At 58.6% G+C, this 19579-nt stretch overlaps 7 protein-coding genes across 7 annotated transcripts; 3 read left to right on the forward strand and 4 right to left on the reverse strand.

Annotated features, from left to right (window-relative positions):
- Positions 1–147: 147 nt before the first annotated feature.
- On the forward strand, positions 148–2135 carry N657DRAFT_594652 (FAD-binding domain-containing protein). The gene is made up of 3 exons (XM_062789960.1): positions 148–460; positions 523–723; positions 780–2135. The coding sequence occupies exons 1-3, from the start codon at positions 219–221 to the stop codon at positions 2092–2094; spliced, it is 1758 nt and encodes a 585-aa protein (XP_062647884.1). The 5' UTR covers positions 148–218; the 3' UTR covers positions 2095–2135.
- N657DRAFT_644309 (uncharacterized protein) lies at positions 2109–3404 on the reverse strand. The gene is made up of 3 exons (XM_062792736.1): positions 2852–3404; positions 2678–2791; positions 2109–2602 (listed from the first exon to the last, which is right to left on the reverse strand). The coding sequence occupies exons 1-3, from the start codon at positions 3096–3098 to the stop codon at positions 2205–2207; spliced, it is 759 nt and encodes a 252-aa protein (XP_062647885.1). The 5' UTR covers positions 3099–3404; the 3' UTR covers positions 2109–2204.
- A 1393-nt stretch (positions 3405–4797) lies between these two features.
- On the forward strand, positions 4798–9549 carry N657DRAFT_571067 (uncharacterized protein; the record flags this gene model as incomplete). Its single annotated transcript, XM_062788784.1, has 2 exons — positions 4798–7300; positions 7352–9549. The coding sequence occupies 2 exons, from the start codon at positions 4798–4800 to the stop codon at positions 9547–9549; spliced, it is 4701 nt and encodes a 1566-aa protein (XP_062647886.1).
- Positions 9550–12147: 2598 nt separating this feature from the next.
- On the forward strand, positions 12148–12548 carry N657DRAFT_377113 (uncharacterized protein). The gene has a single exon (XM_062787092.1). It carries the CDS (start codon positions 12256–12258, stop codon positions 12490–12492), a length of 237 nt encoding a protein of 78 aa, XP_062647887.1. The 5' UTR covers positions 12148–12255; the 3' UTR covers positions 12493–12548.
- Positions 12549–13950, reverse strand: N657DRAFT_377112 (uncharacterized protein). Its single transcript, XM_062787091.1, has one exon. The coding sequence runs from the start codon at positions 13656–13658 to the stop codon at positions 12606–12608; it is 1053 nt and encodes a 350-aa protein (XP_062647888.1). The 5' UTR covers positions 13659–13950; the 3' UTR covers positions 12549–12605.
- A 493-nt stretch (positions 13951–14443) lies between these two features.
- N657DRAFT_714363 (uncharacterized protein) lies at positions 14444–15459 on the reverse strand (the record flags this gene model as incomplete). The annotated part of the gene is made up of 2 exons (XM_062797464.1): positions 14444–15240; positions 15308–15459. 2 exons carry the CDS (start codon positions 15457–15459, stop codon positions 14841–14843), a joined length of 552 nt encoding a protein of 183 aa, XP_062647889.1. The 3' UTR covers positions 14444–14840.
- A 705-nt stretch (positions 15460–16164) lies between these two features.
- Positions 16165–19539, reverse strand: N657DRAFT_377205 (uncharacterized protein). Its single transcript, XM_062787094.1, has 4 exons — positions 19280–19539; positions 18987–19106; positions 17561–18885; positions 16165–17510 (listed from the first exon to the last, which is right to left on the reverse strand). Exons 1-4 carry the CDS (start codon positions 19360–19362, stop codon positions 16303–16305), a joined length of 2736 nt encoding a protein of 911 aa, XP_062647890.1. The 5' UTR covers positions 19363–19539; the 3' UTR covers positions 16165–16302.
- Positions 19540–19579: the final 40 nt, after the last annotated feature.

Here is a 19579-nt window from a genome sequence, read left to right on the forward strand (position 1 = left end):
TATCCACCACCTCAACCCTACATGTGTAAGAGGAGCCGAGGTTCAATGGAAGACTCGGGTTAATGAAGGCCAAGCGAGGACAAGACCGATAGTTCTTGATGGTATAAGAGGACCGGTAGACCTTGGATCTTGGCGGCTGTAGACTCCTTATTCCCGCCGTTGCGCCCTTTACTCCCCTTTCCACTCTCTCCGCCCCTGAGCCGCCGATCCTTGTCCCGATGAAGACCGCTCTTAGCGCCGCCGTTGTGCTCGGTGGGCTTGCCGCGCGGGCAACGGCCCAATGCCGCCTCCTGCCGGGGGATGCCGGCTGGCCTGATGCTGCCGCTTGGGCGGCCCTGAACGAGACGGTCAACGGCCGGCTGGTCGCCTCCGTGCCCATCGGCCATGTCTGCCACGACCCGACCTACGACGCCGATGCGTGTGCTGCCCTGCAGAAGGGATGGACCCGCCCCATGACACAGTCGGTCGTTCCCGTCCCGCGGGTCGGAATGTCTGATGAACGTGGTGCTGACGTGCTCCTAGCCTGGGCTCCTCGTCCTCCGTCATGCAGCCCTTCTTCGCCAACCAGAGCTGTGACCCCTTCACGGAACAGTCAAAACCGTGCCAGCTCGGCAACTATGTCAGCTACGCCGTCAACGTCTCCTCCGCTGGCGACATCCAGGCCGCAGTCCGGTTTGCTACCAAGAATAACATCCGTCTTGTCGTGCGCAACACGGGCCATGAGTACGCGCCATCTCCCCCTACCGGTTTCCCTTCTTGCTGCTGACGGATTGTCCCAGTTACTTCGGGCGGTCGACCGGCGCCGGTGCGCTGGCCATCTGGACGCACTATCTCGACAGCATCGACTTCTTCCCCTTTTCCGACGCCTCCTACAACGGCACCGCCATGAAGATTGGCGCTGGCGTGATGGGCTACCAGGCCGTCCAGGCCGCCGACGCCGCCGGTTTGGTGGCCGTAACCGGCGAATGTCCGACCGTCGGACTGGCCGGCTTCACCATGGGCGCTGGACACTCGGCCCTGAGCACGAGCTTCGGCCTGGGTGCCGACCAGGTGCTGGCCTACGAGGTGGTAACCGCTGACGGACAGCTCGTGACAGCGTCCCCGACCCACAACAGCGACCTGTACTGGGCGCTGTCGGGCGGCGGTCCGGGTACCTACGGCGTGGTCGCCAGCATGACGGTGCGTACCTACCCGGCGGCCATGATCGGCGGCGCCAGCATCGCGCTCTCGGCCGCGTACACCACCCCGGAAAAGTTCCAGCAGGCCCTCGCCGCGCTGCACGCGCTCCTCCCAAACATGACCGACCTCGGTGCCGACATCATCTACACGGCGACCAACAGCGTCCTCCAAATCAGCCCCGTGACCGTCTTCAACAGCACGGGCGAGTACGTCAACACGACGGTGCTCGCGCCCTTTACCGCCAGACTCGCCGCCCTCGGCATCCCTTTCCGCGCGCAGTACACAACCCTGTCCTACCTCGACCACTACGCCACCTATCTGGGCCCGCTGCCCAACGGCAACCTGGCCGTCTCGTCGTACCAGTTTGGCTCGCGGCTGATCCCCCGCTCCGTTCTGCTCTACAACAACACGGCCCTGCAGTCGGTCCTCCAAAACCTCACCAGCCACGGCGTCATCCTCGCCGGCAGCGCGGCAGACTACCGCTCCAAGACGATGACGACGACGACGACCACCACCACCACCACCACCACGACGGCTACCCTTCTCAAGAAGAACGACAGCGCCAACGCCGTCCTGCCCCAGTGGCGCGACACGACGGTGCAACTGCAGCTCATCACGCGGTGGAACAACACGCCCTCGGCCTGGGACGCCATGCTCGCGGAACAGCGGCGCATGACGGAGGAATACGTGCCCCAGTTGGAGAGCGTCACGCCCGGCGGCGGAGCGTACGTGAACGAGGCCGATTTTCGGCTGCAAGAGTGGAAGCGGGATTTCTTTGGCGTCAATTATGGCCGGCTCATGAGTATTAAGGCCAAGTGGGATCCTGAGGGTGTGTTCTGGGTGCTGAAAGGAGTCGGGAGCGATAGGTGGGCTGTGGATGGGGAGGGGAGGTTGTGTAGGACCGACCAAGACTAAGATAAGAATGAGAAGGGACCCGTGGTGCGGTTGATGTTGGGAATACCTCATAGCAATAAGAACGTATAATGTTTTTCACACACGGTGCATAGCTATCTTACAACCAGTGCTCAAAGAATCGACTCGCTTGGTAGCAGCCCCGTCCGCCACTTCATGGCCGAATGGTCGTTGGCCCAGCGCAGCAGCGCCTCATAATCGACACACTCGTGCTCGGAGCCCTCCCCCGGCCCGGCCTCAGTCTTGCCCTCGAGCGTCGTGTCGGCCGAGCACATGATGCCTTGCCGCAAATAGTTGAAGCAGTGCGACGAGTGGTGCGCGACCTCGTCCGTCAGCTCGTGTCTCCCGTACCCCCGCTGGAAATGCTCGGCCAGGTATGACAGGCAGTGCAGCTGGTGGAACACCGTCATCATGTACCCCTCACCGTCGTGGTGCCGGTCGATGGGGACTTCGTAAGGCTCCGGCAGGTCGTAGCGGCTGCGGTCGGGGACGACGACGTAGCCTCTGCTGTCTAGTTTCGAGGATGGATGGTTAGTGATCGATGGTCTGCTTCCTCCGGATGGAGTAGGTTAGGTCCGCTGCGTACCCGAGCTCAACTCGATCCAGTTGTGGAGAGTACGAAGGGTGAGCGACTCGTTGAACCACATGTCCTCGCGGAGATATTTGGGGTTGTCACGGAATGTGTATATCTTGTGTGGAACTTGAGAAGAGTATCAGCAGTCATGTCAGCGGGAAACCTGGGAACAACAAGACAGCGTACATCGAGGCACCGGTGTCCTCCGCAGCGTCTCCCGTGCCACGAAGAAGGGCTTGAAGACAACTAGACTGATGATAATGACGGCCATGGCGATCTCCAAGAGCAGCCTCAGATAGCCCATCGCCTGTCTCCTCCGGGACTTGCTGCTGTCGCCCCTTTGGCTGTTTGGTGATCCGGCGGCGCCATCCTCGCTAGGCTGGCGTAGGAACGCCTGCTCTTCCTCGTCGGCCTCGTGCTTCATCGGGTCCATGGTGGTTTTGCAAGACTGCAAAACCTCTGAATTGGGCGGTGTTGATGCTTGTCATGGATATCTGGCGCGGAAGACCGAGGAGCGAGCTCAACCTTTGTCCCAGTCCCATACCCATGAACAAGCATCGTTTAGCCGGCGGATAAAACGTTCTAATGCGGCATGTATATGGGGTAAGTTACATTGCGTCGGCATTGAACGCCGCAGCCACAATTACCGGTTGGTTGGCATGTTTAAGAGAGATCGCTCGAAACCTGCAGGACGGCACACTGCCAGAGACACGAATTAGGTCCAAGGTTGAGTCGTGCGCTTCGACATATCTCCTACTCGATCTGGATAGAGCCGGTGAGGTCACCGCTGATGGCTTCCGGGCCGGTCTCTGGAGTCGGCCAAGCCGGCGAGTGGACCCGGCTTCGCACTGGCCGACCTGCCTCCAATCCCCGCATGTTCTTCTCAATGCTGGTGAAACGTACACGTGGCAATGGATGGATGATACAGAAACAGTGGGTTCAGCTTCTCCGTCCGTGTGGCTCATTGGATGCTGCAATTGTCTTTGGAATGTCGACGCGACCCGCTACGCTGGTCCACCGGTACCGTCAGCCTGTCTCACTTATTAGGTGAAATCGGGACCCAAAAAAAAATTCGAGGGACAGGAGTCTATGGGAGACATCCATTGGGGTTACTCCTATCTCCCCGACAGTCGTGTTGCAATCGGCGCCGGGCACATGTTATTGACCATTGAGCGCCTGGCGGGCATGTGCCATGAGTCCGCTGAGATCCCTATCTATCCTCCGTGTGGTACGGTATGCGGATTGTACGGATCCGTACAAACCTTACCTTACTATGGCCTGTGGTATTATCCCTGCCTGCTACGCGCCGAGCTTGGCAAGGGTGGGAAGGCTCTGGACACGTGAGAGCACGCGACGGATTAGAATAACAAGAAAGCACATCGACAAGTGCGATGCTTGTGTTGCTGCTTTGTGATCGAATCCGTAAGGTACGGATAGCCGGAAGCTCAGTTGCAATGCCACGTGATACGCTGGAGGCCTTTCGATGAAATCAGCCCACTGGTTCGTTTGTGCCTCCATTGATGGCTCGATGCAGCGAAGAGAGAAGCAGGGCCTCCAGAACAGACCCTCTTTTCGATCTAATGCTGCCCCGGATTCGCCAGCCAGGGTGCATTAGTCCTTTCCCACCTGGCTGCAGGGGAAAGGGGCAGGTTGGCTTTGCGCTCTCATGAACACTGCAGACCATACTGGCGGACTTCAACGGTTGTTGCTGGCGATGCAACCCTGGGTTGAAAGCTGCTTACAAGCGAAGGTCAATGGAGAAATCAATAGATTCATCCGATTTCAACTTTTGATATTGTTTCTCGCGGAAAACTTGGGACCAGACAAAGTTGGCTGCTCCACTGAGCATCAGTGGGGGTCTTAGCTGGACGATCTCGCTAAACTATCCTTGCAGCCAGTCCCCGACTTCCCAGGGGCAGGCGGCACGGCTCCCCCAAGCCGAACACAGACGCACACTCTCTACACGTTACGCGCTGCAGAGGCAGGGCAGCACGGCCTTGTCGCTCCAATTGGCTTTGGCATTGGCAATTTGCTGCTGTGAATGGATGGCGCCGAGGAAGGCTGCTTGTGCTACCCGCCTGTTCCATTGCCTTCTCGCCAGTGCCGAACCGCTAAATTAACGTGAGCCGATCATGCCCGTCCCCGACACGACGGCTGGCTCTGCTGCTCGCCGCAACGGGAGACGCAAGCCCGACCTGAACATCGACACGTCGCCGCTGCGGGCCAGAGATCGGGACTGGGACCGGCGCCGACACAGAGACAGAGACGAGAACAGAGACCGACACGCCGTCCCGCACACGCCCACCAGCGACTCTCCCAGGGCCGGCCTAGCCCTGAGGCTACCCGAGGGCCAGGGACGGGATCGCATTGAGACATTCCTCGAGGGCCTCACCCCCGTCGACGTCCCGATCGACATGTCCAACAAAGAAAACGAACGCCCCGAGCCACACCGCCCCAATCCGCGAGATTCGCACGACCTGTCGCTGCCGCCCCGTCAAGTCACAAGAGACTCGCTCGTCGCCAACATGCTCCTGTCGCTCGACCAGCTCTCTATGGGTCAAATTGGCACATCTTTTGGAGCCTCGGGCTCGCCCTTCGACGAACCCGGCATCTACCCCACCTTCAACGACGACTCGCGAGCAATGACCTTCACCACCTCGAGAACGGCCCGCGGGAATGGACACGGATACTCGTACAGCTCCGACTTTGAAGGCGCCGACGACGCCAGCAAGATATCCTCGAGAGGCCGCCGCAGCAACAGCAGCTCGGGCTACCAGCCGGGTCTCGGGAGGATCAACAGCATGCGCGAGACGTCGCAGCGCAGTCCGCTCCACTCAAGGGGCGGCAAGGGGAGCAAGAGCAGCAGCACAGCGAGCGTCGACGCAGGATTTGTCCAGGTCTTGGGCAGCCAGCGCTGGGCGAGGGGCTTCGGTGGGAGGTCGTCCAGCTTTGACGGGGAGCCGCGCCCGTCGCCCGCCCCGTGGCAGGTCGAATTCACCAGCTCCTTCTTCAACGACAGTTACGACGCCGCACCTACGCCGAGTGTCCCAGCGGGGCCCCGGAAGCTCACCACGGCACCGTCCATGCCCGTCATGCCGCCGCCGCCGGAACCCAGGACGGAGACGAAGCCGCCGGCAAAAGGGGCTGCTGCTCCTGAGCGTCGGCGGAGCACGAGATCTTCAAGAAGCGCGACGGTCGGGCGCAAGCCAGACCCCAGGCTCACCCAAGCCCCGCCTCTCCCGGTGTTTGATCTCGATTCCGCTCCCGCTCCACATGTTGGCTATGAAAAGACAAAGGATGTGGTTCTGGCTCCGCCGGCGAACGTGGCGGTCCAACCAAAGGAGAAGCAAGGTTTCTTCAGGAGAATGTTTGGCTCGTCCAAGACGGCTGTTCCAAGCTCCTCTTCGACGCCTCAAGTGTCCACCCTGCCGTTGCAGCAAAAGTCTTCCACTCCGCCATCCCGCGATTCGCACCAGTCGGCCACTCATACGTTACAGAAGAAGACGTCGTCCTTCTTCCGAAGGCGGAAGCACTCAATCACCGAGTCGGAGCCTCCTCCGGTGCCAGTTCTGCCGACAGTCAAGCTTCCTTTGGAGAGGGTTGAGGCACTGTCCGGAAAGGCGAACCCTAGCCCCATCACCAGCTTGCGGCGGGCTATGGACCCGTTTTTGCAGGGAAGCCCGTCCTCCTCGGCCGCCCAGCCGCCTGCTGCTGATATCCCGTTGCCCTCGGTTGAAAGCCCTCATGACGCTCGAAATGAACCCACGCGAGCTACTGCCGAAGAAGACGACGGCCGCGCGCCCAGAGGCTTCTCGCCTGACTACGAGCCAAGCCCGAAAGCCGTCATCCGCAAGGTCGAATCTGAGCACGGGGCCCTCGCCACGCCAAGCCGGCAACCTACAGATTTCCCGGTTGGGTCACCGCCCAAGTCCTTTCTCCGTGACAACAGCGACAGCGAGGACAGCCCGGTGCGTCATCGGAAGACGCCGCGTTCGGAACCGCGCGACAAGAAGCTTCAGCCGGGTCCGCTGCCAGATGAGCGGAGAAGATCGGCTTCGCCGGTCGTGTCCAAGTCGAAGAGCGTTCCCAACCTCAACAGGGAGGCGCGTTTGTCGGCGCGGCTGGACGCGAGGCCCCCGCCGCCCATCCGCGGCCATTCTGACCGTAGGGATTCCGACACGCTTGGTCTACCGAACGAGTCAGCAAGTGAGACCATGTATAAGCACAGCGTGCCCAGCCTTAGGATTGACAGCGCGGAGCCCAGTCCCAGGGGCATGGACACGGGTGAATCCGTCAACCAGTCGGCTAAGTCCATTGACGAGCCCGAGGTCGTGGTGGGTGACCCGACTGAGGACGACCGGCAGAAGGCGCAGAAGATTTTTGAAGGAAACGAGGACTTCATACAGAAGGACCGGGCGGCAGCTTGGATGGGCGAAGAGGGCATTGTGCGCCAGCGGACTCTGCGGGCCTACATGGAGCTGTACGACTTTGAAAACCAGAGCATCGTGGCCAGTCTGCGCCAGGTGTGCCAGCGTCTGCTTCTCAGGGCCGAGACGCAGCAGGTCGATCGCATTTTGGTGGCCTTCTCCAAGAGGTGGTGCGATTGCAACCCCAGCCACGGCTTCAAATCAACTGGTAGGTACCTTGATGCTGCTAAGTTGAGTTTGACGAATGCTAACCGGTCAGATGTCATTCACACCATATGCTATTCCATCATTCTGCTCAACACCGATCTCCACATGGCCGACATCGACCACAAAATGACCAGGAGCCAGTTCATCAAGAACACCATGACCACCATCAGGCAGGCCCTCCAGGAGTCGGCCCCTGAAGCTTTTGACCGACCCAGCATCCTCCCCGGCAAAGGGAACCTGGAGAGCGAAGGCCGCGCGTCTGACGAGTTCAAACACAACAGCTTCCGCGCCTCGTTCAAGCCGCCCCCGCGGCCCAGCTCGGCTCTCGGGGCCTTTTCTGATCAATCGCCGGGTGAGAGCTGTGGCCCGCTTGTCAAGGCGCCATTTGACGGACCGCTGCGTGCCTGGGAGAATCAGGTCGAGATCGTGTTAAAGGATATCTACGCTTCAATCCGTGATGACCGCCTGCCGCTGTTTGGCGCTGATGCCGCCACTCCGCAGACACCCAGTGGGCTCTCGGTCATGGGAATGCTGAAGCGGACGCCCAGCGTGCTGAGCAAGGCTCCATCCGAGAGCGTTGCGTCCACCCGCGGCAGAGTGCCTGAACCCAAGCCGAACTCCTCCCGATGGGCCTCCAAGAGCCGCTCACGGCCACGAGGCTTCAATACCGGCTTTTCATCCAGTAGGACTAGCTTTGAGGACGGCAACTCGGTGTGGACCCCGACCGATTCATCGGCTACCTGGAGCAAGCTGTCGCTGGGTAGGACCCATACGACCATGTCGATGGACTCGTTCGGTTCTTCGTACCCCCGCGGCGACTACCATCAGTCGATCGGCTTTGCCAACGCACTGAGTCAGGCCATCATCCGCGAAGACAGCGCCGCCGAGGCGCTCAAGGACGAGATCAAGCCCGAGCAGCTACTCGAGGACGAGTCTCTGGAGCTTGCCGGGCCGCCGTGGGTGAAAGAAGGTCTTGTTACGCACAAGCACCATCTTGACGGCATCGACAAGAGGGCCAGGGACCGCAATTGGGTCGAAGTGTTTGCCGTCATCCAAAAAGGACAGCTGAGCCTCTTCTCCTTCACCCCAAACAAATCACTCCGCCACAAGAACCGCCGCGGGCCGGGCGGGACCCTGCCCAAGGGCGCCGTGGTCGGCGGCGGCAATTGGCAGGACAACGCCATTAGCCAGGGCACCTTTTCGCTCCGGCAGACCCTCGCATCCGTCCTTCCTCCTCCCGGCTATTCGCGCACCCGCCCGCACGTCTGGGCCCTCTCCCTCCCCACCGGCGCCGTGCACCTCTTCCAAGTCGGCACGCCCGAGATCTGCAAAGAATTCGTCTGCACCGCCAATTACTGGAGCGCCCGCCTCAGCACGCACCCGCTCGTCGGCGGCATCTCCAACATCGAATACGGCTGGAGCGACGCCATCATCAACAGCGCCATGACCAATGCCGCCGCCAACAACGACAGCGCCAGCGTCATCGGCCCGCGGCCCGCGAGCAGCACAAAGGGCCACTCCCGCCCGGGTAGCGCCGCCACCGCCGCCGCCGCCGCAGCAGCAGGCATCGCCGCTATCGGCCGCTCTTCAATGCAGTCCGGCCGCTCCATGCGCTCCGCCTCGTTCGACTTTGCCGTCCGCCCCGGCTCGGGCTCCTCGGGCGCCCTCGGCACCAGCCTCTCCCGGCCCCACCACCACCCCAACAAGTCTGACCACGCCAGCAGCAGTCATAAACTCCCCGGCGACCGCATCCACATCACAGACTGGACCCCTCCCCCGCAATCCATGCGTCCGTCCCCGCTAAGCGAAGCCGATCAGCTCGAGTCTTTGCTGACGTATGTCCGCTCAATCGAGGCGGAACTGCAAGCACACAACGCGCTGCGCTCGCCGATGTTGGGCGCTTTTTCGCCGCGGAGTGGGAATGCCGCGAAAGCCATGGCGAATTGGGAGAGGAAAAGTGAGTATTTGCTGAGGGAGATTGTCAAGTTTAGGACCTATGTCGATTCCCTTCTGCAGGCGGAGGCGAGGAAGAGGGAGATTTATCGCGAGAGGGAGACGGCGAGACGGGCGGCGAGAGGGGAGGATTTTGAGGATGAGGATGAGGAGGGTGAGGATGAGGAGGTTGAGATTGGTCGTGATGATGGTGATGGTGATGAGGGGGGTTTGGAGCTGGGGCGTAAGGGGAGGTTGAGGAGTGATGGGGTGGGGAAAGAGGTGGAGGTGGAAGGTGGGTTGGGGGTAAGGGCTTGATGTGAACTGGGTGTTTGATTTGGCTGAGTTGGGTGGTCATGCGCAGGGGTAATTGGGGGGAATTGAGAAGAGGTGGGATGAATGGGGCCGCGCGTTGAGAGCTGAGAGCTGGAGAACAATACAGCAAGCCAAGGGGGGGAGAAGGTTTGGGCTGCATAACGGACTGACTGATAGACCCCTGTTCTTTGATAAGAGGGTATGTGCATGCAGGATGGGCTGTCGAAAGGCTTAACGCCGTCGCTTTTACTTATTTCATAAGTCCATTGTCTTTATGCTTCATGTTGAATTTCTTTCCTTCTCTTTCTTGAGCGAGCTTGGTGGCTTTGGCGGCAGAGCACAACATGTCACAGCACAGCACAGCACAGTGTGTAGTTCCATTTTTGCAGCATAGCGTCTTCTCTTCTGAGGTTGGCTTGGGGATGTTTACAAAACGATGGGTGTACATTCAATCTTGAAGAGGGTTGGGGCTAGCTTGGATAGTACAGTAATACTCAACAATATATGGTTGATGATCAGATGAGCAGGTTTCTTATTGTAAGTGCTCCAAGCACTCATTGCACACAGTTAATTTGTTGCACCACTGATGAATCAGCAAAGCCCTGATGGATGTCCCGCGTAAGGTATGGGACAGAGAAGGAAGGTAACCGTACTTGGGTCGACTCAGTTACCGGGTACCATAAACGTTGGGGGAGGGATAACGAAACTCTTTTTCTTGATCAGAACTCACTCAACAGACTCTGGATTGTCTCATCTTGTACGTATTACAAGCAAGGCAACAGCAGGTTGCGCCCACATTCTTGCCCATATTCATAGCGGTGCAATGACAAGCCCGTTCTCAGGCCCAGTTTACCTCTGCTCCTCCCAATCCCGCTCTCACAGATCTTCCTCCAAGTCAGAACCCCAGAATCCGTAATACCACGCTTCCTCATCCATTTCCCTTTCTGCGGCGCGTGTACCGCAATAGCATGGCTCTGGCATAAGGTTGGCCCTGACCAACGAGGAGCCCAGTCTCTCCTTATCCTACACCATCTGATTGTACTCCTATCCAGTCACCTCACAAGCTTCCCAGATCCGCCTCCTGTTTGCCAGATTCATTATTGGGCCCTTTAGCTCTGCAAGTCGCGTTTGAGCGAATTGGGGGAAGCTGAGATTATAGACAATTTGATAAAAATACATAAAAGCCTTTGCGAGACAGAGAAGAAGTTGTTATGGAGCTTCTCCCTTCAGCATGCGGAACATCTCCCTTCAGCATGCGGAACAACTCCCTTCAGCATGCGGAACAACTCCTTGACATCCAGGCAATTCACCCGGTCCTCTTCGTCCAATAGCGGGCCGATTCTTCCAGCCAAGACATGCTGACTTGCGTGATCCGGTGTCACCAGAATCGATTGTTGGTACGCAAGGTGAGTGGAGTGTTCACGAGGCTGCACACCAGACGGAGAGGCTGCGGTCATCGAGCAGTCCGCTGAACCTGAAAAGCAGCTCGATCGGGAGACGGGAAAATGGGTCCTCTTTGACCCCGGAAGAGAGGTCAGTGGCCATTTGGGGCTGGTAATCTTCAATCAGTGAGAGGAAGGTCCTCAGATATGAAGTGATAGGGCTAGAGCCAGACAACGCGTTGGAATCGGGAAGACCTGGGTGCGCCACGAGGAATTCGTAGCCCGAAAGAGAGTGCCAGCGCAGTGGTTTGTCCTTGCAATGGCAACAAGTCGGAATGACTGGTCCATCCGCTCTATAAATGGTCATTGAAGGAGGAAACTGGCAAGGTACAGTGCGTCCTTATCCAGGCCGAGGTTGTGGAGGCTGAATCCTCTGGCGCTGGTGATGTAGAAGGAGACGAGCTCGAGGCAAGGGAGATGGAGCGGGAAGTGTCGGTCCTCGTCGGTAATATAGTACGGTTGCGTCGGGTGGATTCTGAGCATGTACGGTTTGCCTGGATTGAAATTTTTTGCGGGAAGTTGGAATCGCGGGTTTCTGGAGCCCCGGGAAGAACTTGGATGTAGTTATGGTTGAACCATTGGCCCTGTGCGAGAAAGGATCAGTTGTGATAATTATTTGTCAGTCCTTAATGTCGATAAATGCCAACCGGGAACACATACTTTCCGGTATATGAGTCGGAATCGTTGAAGCCCAGAATATACATGGGCTCGATCCATTGCGTCTCGGGAGGTTCAATGATGCCGGAATCGTACCCAGTTGATAAGTCCGTCTCAAACTCAGGCGCCTAAAGGGTCCGCCGCAGATGGCGCAATACTGGTCGTAGTTGGGATCAATTTCATCCACCATTAGTGGCGAGATAATTAATGTGCACTGGCAGCCGCTGAGGATGGCAATCTGTAAGTCGCTCTGGAGAAAAAGAAATCAGGTTGGATGTGGTTGCAGGAATGGTTGGACGTTTCTTCTTGTTCAGGAGGGCAGCAAGTTCCTGCCAGCCTGTTTGTTTGAAAACGTAGAAGGAAGGAGCGCCCAGGCATGGCGAGTCACAACCCGCAGCCTGACAAACAGCTGTCAGGTGAATGTTCAGATTGGGAAGGAGCCGGGGATGGAACCTGCTGCATTTCACACTTTGGAAACCGGGCTGCCCCGTTGACTTGAGAAGATCATGAAAATGGTTATGATAAACAGCCAAAGCAACGAGCGCCTGAGGTGGTTAGATTACCCTGCAATCTGGGCTGTTCAGATTCTTCGATGAAATTGCCGTGAAGTATGATGATGTCTTTGGTTTGGTCCCTTCCCATGCTCGTTCATCCAGCATGGAATTTGCAGTTGTTGCAGACACACAACGACCCAAGATGTCCTGTTACCTCGCACCTCGCATTTTCAGACCAGCGCACTCTGCCAGCGCACTCTGGGCCCGTCATGATCCAGCAACTATTTCGCGTCAGCGAGGCAGCCAAAGCTCCATCCCTACCTGCTTCCAGACTCCGCGACTCTGCAGATTAATCCCTACGATGCCTACCTCCTATCCCTTCCCTCTACACATCCCATCCACCCCGCCCCTAAGCATTTACTTACCTACACAAGACCCTTACCCCCTACTCTACCTAAGTTCCTTACTACATACTCAACCCCCTCCCCAACCGCCCTGACGCAAACCCATCCGGAAACCAAGCACCCACCATCCTCGTCCACCACCACGCCCGATCGACCACCAGACCCCGCCAGTTAGCCACTCGCGCCTGGCACAAGACCTGCTCATCCAGCTTGTATGCCCCGTGATGGTGCCCCCGATGCGTGTACCCGTCAAAGACGGGATATCGTGCGGTGCCGTCTCCGCGGTGGCGCTCGAGCGGCGGCGGTGGAGGGCATGAGCGCCACTGGTAGCCGTATAGGGCGTACAGGTCCACGTCTTGCTCCTCGAGGAGCCAGGACAGTGATTTGAAGTGATCGCGGCTAGTGTTGGTTGAGGCGGTGCTGCTGTTGGGTTGGGATGGGGGAAGGGTGGAAGTCGGTGATCCTGAGGTTGGTGTGCTTTGTTTTGTGGGACGGGGAGATGGTCGGAGGGAGGCTTGAGCCGCTTGGTCTGTTAGGGAGAGCGTGTCTAGACAGTGTTGGACGAGCGGGTGTGCTGGGTTAGGCCCTGTTTCAGACTCAGGAGGGAGCACTATGTTGGTGCCTTGAGAGATCGGTGACGATGGGGAGCCGGGAGAGGATCGTGATGATTGTTGTGAGGTTGGGCCGGAGTAGGTGGGACTTGCTGAAACATCCTCGTCCTCTTCGTCTCTGTCATCTTCCTCACCATCAAATGCATTCGGTGCGAACTCGGCTGACGTGTCTTGGTCCTGGTGGTTCGATGAAGCGAGCAAAAACAAAGACAGTGGCGCTGGTTGGGTGGAGGAGGGCACCTCCGTTATCTTCTCGAGGCTACTGCCACCATCTCGCGGCTCGGTGCGGCGACTGCGCTGCTCGCGTACCAGGCCTTGCAGTTTAAGTGCTTTCAGCTTCCGCCTTGACTGGGCGATATTGTCACTCTCGGGTCTGCTCCTCCTCACTTTGAGCGGCGGCCGGGCGGCGGTGGTTTCGTCGTCCCCTTGCCACATTTGCTTGGCGGCTTCCCAAGTGCGGCCTTGATCCCTGAATCTCTGCATCATGCTCCTGTTTCGGTTCATATGCGAGGCGCTGAGTGGATTCTACTTGGGATCCATCAACCGCTGTCTCCTTTCCCGGAGGGTAGATGGAGGCAGATACACGCGCGCCTCCATCAAGTGGCGAATAGCAGGGGAACGGCAGCACGCTGATATCGTCTCAGATGGGCGGGTTCGGGTTTGTGCAAGTCATATTGCTCGTGCATTCGCTGCTTCCAGAGGGGTTCGTAGTGCATCTGGCATTTCTGGAAGGATGGGATGTGTGCGATGTGGTCGGTATCCGTACGGGCGATTTGGTCAGGGCAGCCGCAGAGGTAGTATTGATGAGTAATGACAGTCGCACGCGGCGCGCTCCCAGAGAAGTGGATGCCGTTGATGTGGCCGAAGCGCCATGCTCTGCCGTCTCCTTGGAAGTTGTAGTACATAACTAATGGTCGGACATTGGTTCTCTTGTAAGTATCCGTTGTTTGTCTGACTTTGAGAAATCGATAACTGCAGTGCCGTTTCAAATCGGAACCTTGTAGACACGTACACTTATCTTGAGCAGGCTTTTACACCTTTCGGTGCCTCCTTTTTGCATGCTTTCTTCTTCACTGGTGATGGAGGCCGGATGAATTGGGGTCGACGATTAGACGTGGATGCGCAGGTGATGGCACAGGCTGCTCTTTTAAGAAACCCAAATAGACAATGTGCTCGCCAGACAATCAGCTTGTGTCGGGCTCTGTAAGTCCAGACAAAGAGTGAGTTCGATTAGCCATGGGCCCTCTTTTTCCTCTAGTCATCGACAAAGTTGGTACAAAGACGAGTGGCCTGAACAAAGAATTCTTAGGTGATATTGTTCATCTGCATAAGCAATCTGACACTGCTACCGCTGTGCTGTTTTGCACGCAGTCACATAGAATCCGGTCATGAGTATTCGAGATGAAGAATGTATCCATGTCTTGCTTGCTCCCCATGTCGACGCACTCGTCCGGTGGTTTGACGGTCACCTGTTTCCGTGCATCTCCTGGGCTCGGCCACACCCCAAACCACACAAGAATAAGTCCTCCTCCCGCTCCCCGCCTTTCGACAAACAGCGGGAATCCTACCGATCCACTGCTCCTTTCCATCCTCAACAGCATTCACCAACCCCCTCGCAAGCGCCCCTCTTCTCCAAGTCGTCGTCCACCCCTCCCCGCCAATCCATCCCTCATACACCTCCCCATTCTACCTGTCCTCCCTCCTGCTCTTCTCGTCCAAACCCTCCGGTATGCCCGCAATCCGAAACAGCGCCCAGTCAATCCCCTCCTCCTCCTCCTGAAAAAACGCGGCACAGATCCGGTGGACGGTTTGATAACCCCCAGGCACGACAGCCCTCACGAGGCCGACGACCAAGAGCCGCTGGAGCGAGAAGCGGTCCTCGGGCACTTCAAACGAGAGCGTCGCCATGGCAAAGATGCGCCGCACGCCGTGGGCGCGCATTTGCGAAAAGAGAGCCTTGTAAAAGTCGGAGTACATCTCGGGCTGGATGCCGCGGATTTGGTTGGGCCCCAGGAGCGAGACGACAACGCGGGCTTGGGTACGGCCGGGGAGAGGGCTTCGGTGTCGGTTAGTTCGCCCTTCATCACTGGCTCGGGCGGGTTGCTTGTTTAGTTTTACGTCCCGCAATGTTAGACTGCGGCGGACGACCCTACCGTAGCAGCGGGTTGGAAGCAAAGTCGGCGGGGATCTTGGACGGGTTCCGCGCAAAGGCTACCGTCTCGTGGTTGCGGTAGAGACAATCACGGAGCAGGCAGATGCCCGCCGGCCTCGTGGCACCAAAGGCCAAGACTCTGGATCCGACCATGGCCGCCGAGGAAAAAAGAGACTGCAAGCCAAGGATGGGACACCTGGAGGCTCAACAGAACGACGCCGGCTTGCTCGGTGCTAATGAAGAAAAATGTACGTGACACTTGCCGCCGGCGAACATCAAGAGGGAGGTGGGTTGGCCGGTTTGTTCAATGTCGTTATCGGTCATGTTGACACCACGAAATGTCTCCGAGACACCATAAGTGGTCGTGATATCCTTGCCTCCCGGGGCTTCAATTCTCCCGCCCGCTCGTGTGTGGAGCCAACAAAGGGATAAAGTTTCCGTGATTAATGATGGCCTGTGATGACAACAAGGCTCCTCAGACCTGTTCGTCGGGACGCCGGGGCAAGAGTTCAATCCGTTGTCCCCCATCCAAGTTCTTGGCTGAAGTAATTGCACTAGTAAGTCAGCGAGCTGAGAATATCCCACGACTGGCTACCTCTTTAGCACCCGCTGAGCCAGAATCTCATTTATATTCTCGACATCATTATTCTATCTGTAGCCTTTGTGACCGCCGTACCGAACAAAGTATGGATTGATATATGGCCGCTAATCTTCAGGTAGATACCAGGTTGGCATAAAGCAAGACCCAGATATTACAGACCCCGATCCAGAGTCAAATCATCAGCCCACTACTACCTTGGTAGATAATCCAACCCAAACCGATGGCCAAATTCAGCGCACTTCACCGCTGCCATCTCCAAACGGGGCTCAAACCCATCGGCCTTCCACCACATAGGTTCATGCGTTCGCCAGTTCCCCAACTCGTTCGTCCGTCCCAAGCCGTGTTTAAATCGAATCCTCGAAGTAATCACATCACGACCTGCATCATTCACCACATTAGCACACCTTTCCCTCAAGCAAAACCCACGAGCAAGGAAAGAAGTGACTTACGCAATCCCCCTCGCTCTTCCCCTGCGGAATCCCCATCTCCTCAAAGGTAGCCGGCCCCTGCCCCATCGTCTTCCCATCCGGATGTTTCAGGTCACCTGCCGGTCTCCCCCCCGGCGCAGTAGCAGCATGATGAGGAGGAGGACGCTGTTGCCCACCAATAACAGCCGGCCCGAGACTCGACGCCGCGTGCCCGCCCGGACCGGGACCAGGCCTGACGTGCGGGTGTGCGGCTCCGGGCGGCGCGCTAATCCTCCCTCCTGCATGACCAGGACCCGGATGCTCCATCATGTGCGACGACACCGGCCTGCCGACTGGCCCTGGACCAACACCACCGCCACCGACGACTGGAGGACGCAGGTTGGGGGTACTCGCTGCCGGATGCACGGGCACGCGTCCCCCTGCACCTGCGGCGGGCGGAACAGCGCCGTAGCGGTCGTAGCCAGGGCCGCCGCCGGGGCCGCCGCCGGGGCCGCCTGGGCCGTAGCTGTCGCTGACGGGGCGGCTGCTGGGACCCGGACGGGGCGCCCCATAGTCGCGTCCTGGTTGACCGACGCCTGGTGGTGGTGGCCCTTGCTGGGGATAGCCTCCGCCGGCGCCGCCCATCGGGTATTGGGATTGGGGTGGTGCGTTGGGGTTAGGCTTTTGGAGGCGTGCTCGTCCCGGCTCGCCGGCCGGCATCGCCCCCGCGGGGACCGCTCCCGGCCCGACGCTCGCGGCTCCGTAGCGGGGTTCGTGCTGCGGAGGCGGCGGCTGCCACTGGGCAGCTGGGGCTGGGCCGGGGCTCGGTTTCCTGTAGCCGGCGGGCACCTGTGGCTCCCAACCGCCGACTGAGGGTTGGCTCGACACAGGACGGCCGCGGCCAGCGCCAGGCGGCGGTCCGCTGTTGGATGACAATGGACGGATGCCAAACGCACTTCCAGGGCGGTCTGCATGCGGGCCTGGGCCGATAGGGAGACGACCGCCTGGGTTGAGATGGGGACCACGCATATCATGTTCGGGATACGGTGCGGTAGACTTTGGTCGGACGTTGAGTGGCATGGGCTGGTCGTCGTGAGGGTATGGCGCTGCCGACTTGGGCCGCATAGCGAGGCTGCTGTCAATATTCACAGTGAAAGCGGGTGGCCTTGGTGATGGATCGGGGAAGTCAATCCCGCCTGAGATCTTGTCAGCTCCTGTGCTATTCCGGAGAAGTGTGCGAACGTACCGGCAGGTGTAGTCTGATCGCCCTCACTCAGTGTTGGCAAAACATCGTTTGGCCTTGTGAACCTGTCCGGTCTCTTTCCACGCTGTGATCCATGCTGCGACTTGATGCGAGTGAGGGTCGTCGTTTCGTGGTCGGCCTTTGTCAGTGTCCTAGACTGACTGAGCGACTCGAGCCTGTCCTTTGCGTCCTTGTTCCCGTGGTCGGCCGCCAACTCATACCACTTCCGCGCCTCTCGGATGTCCTTCTGGACGTGAATGCCAATCTCGTGATAGTATCCCATGGCGAACTCGCCGGTCGCGAGGCCTGCTTGGGCGGCGTCCATGGCGTACTTGAAGGCCAACTGCTCGTTCTTGGGGAAGAAATCCTCGTAACCAAACAGAAACCACCTACTCACGCCCAACGACGCCTCGGGTTGGCCTTGGCGAGCAGCGAGGCCGTAGTAATGGAGCGAGTATGCTGGGTTAAAGTCGCACCCGAGCTGGCTGAGCTCATAGGCCTGCCCCATCTTCAACTGCGCCTTGGCGAAACTGAGATAGGCGGCCTTCTCGATGTACTGACGAGCAACTGCGAGTTCGCACGGGAGGACGTGCTCGGGAATGGCGATGTCGGGCAGCTCCCGGGCGATGAGCATGCCATAGACGTAGGCTCCTTGAGGAGCGTCCTCGTCCGCCGTGTCGGCCGCGTGCTGGATCATCTCAAGCCCCTGCAGGAAATCCTTTTGGTGGCCGTGCTGGCCCATGAGGTACATCATGCCCAATCGATAGTTGGACGCCGAGTCGCCCAGTTGGACACCCAGCGAGTAGTGCTTGATGGCGTTGGGGATGTCGTTCGAGTTCTCGTACAGCATGCCCATCCTGTACTCGGCCCGTCCATAGCCCATCTCCGCCGCCTTCTTGTACAGCGAATATGCCTCCCGCTTGTTCTCGCGGAACCCAAACTTGCCAAACTCGAGCCATTTCCCTTTCATAAAGGTCGCCTCGGGGTGGTCTTGCTGGGCGAGGTAGTCGAGAATGTTGACGGCGTCGGTGCGCAGCTCGTGCTCGGTCTTTGGGGTCGCCGGCCGCTCCTTGTCCTTGCCCTCCCGCTTAAATTCCCTGGCCCGCGCGTCCAGGGCGATCTCGACCCAGATGAGCGCGTCGCGCGCCCACGTCACCTGCATCGACACATTGTTGGAGTGGAGCACCAGGTTCCGCGCCTGCCAGAGAATCTGCTCCTTCTCTTCGTCGCTGGGCGGTATGTTCTCGCCCTTGACCTTGGGAAACGGGGAGAACAAAGGGACGTCCATGGCTGTGGAGTCAGCTGCGCTGGTCTGGAAGGGTTTGAAGCTGGAGAGAATGCCGCACGTCAGCCAGCCTGATCCACACCGGCACCGGGTCCAATCACGTCGTTGGATTTCCGGTGACTTCCTCTTGGACACAGCACTTACGACTTGGCCTCTTCACTCTGGGCTGTCGCCTTGCTGGATCGGTTGGAGTCAGACTCGCGAGCTTCGAGTTCCATGCGTTGTATATCGTCTTGCATATTCTGGGGCACCTCGGGCATTACCCTTCAACTCGACCCTGCGTCAGCCCACAGCCCGCATCCTTCAGCCTCGCCCTGATCTGGGCCGAGCTTCTTCCAAACGCTCCGTCTTCGGAAGAAGCGCGCTTATGGTTTGGGCAGAGATGTTGAACCCGGAGAGGCGCAGAGACTCGTGTTGGGGGGTGGTCATTGACGTACCTCTGAGGCGACGGGGCGATGACCTCGGGCATGTAGTAGTCATCGTAACCCCCCGGAACGAATGTCGCGCCAAACTGCGGCATGTCGGGAGAATCGTCGCTGAGCACACCCAGGCCTGAGTAGATTAACGAGCGAAAATGTCAGCAAAAAAATTGCCCGATGCGCCCACACCCGGCAAGAACAAGAATATCAATGAATCGTTTTCGCTCTTTCGCATTGACCAGCTACTCCAGTGCTGGGGGTCCAGCGATGGCGGGGTATCAGCCAGGCCAGATGGGGCCGCAGCGCTGCAACAAGGAG

This window comes from Parathielavia appendiculata (genome assembly GCF_033297405.1).
Source record: "Parathielavia appendiculata strain CBS 731.68 unplaced genomic scaffold N657scaffold_5, whole genome shotgun sequence".
Lineage (NCBI taxonomy): Eukaryota > Fungi > Ascomycota > Sordariomycetes > Sordariales > Chaetomiaceae > Parathielavia > Parathielavia appendiculata.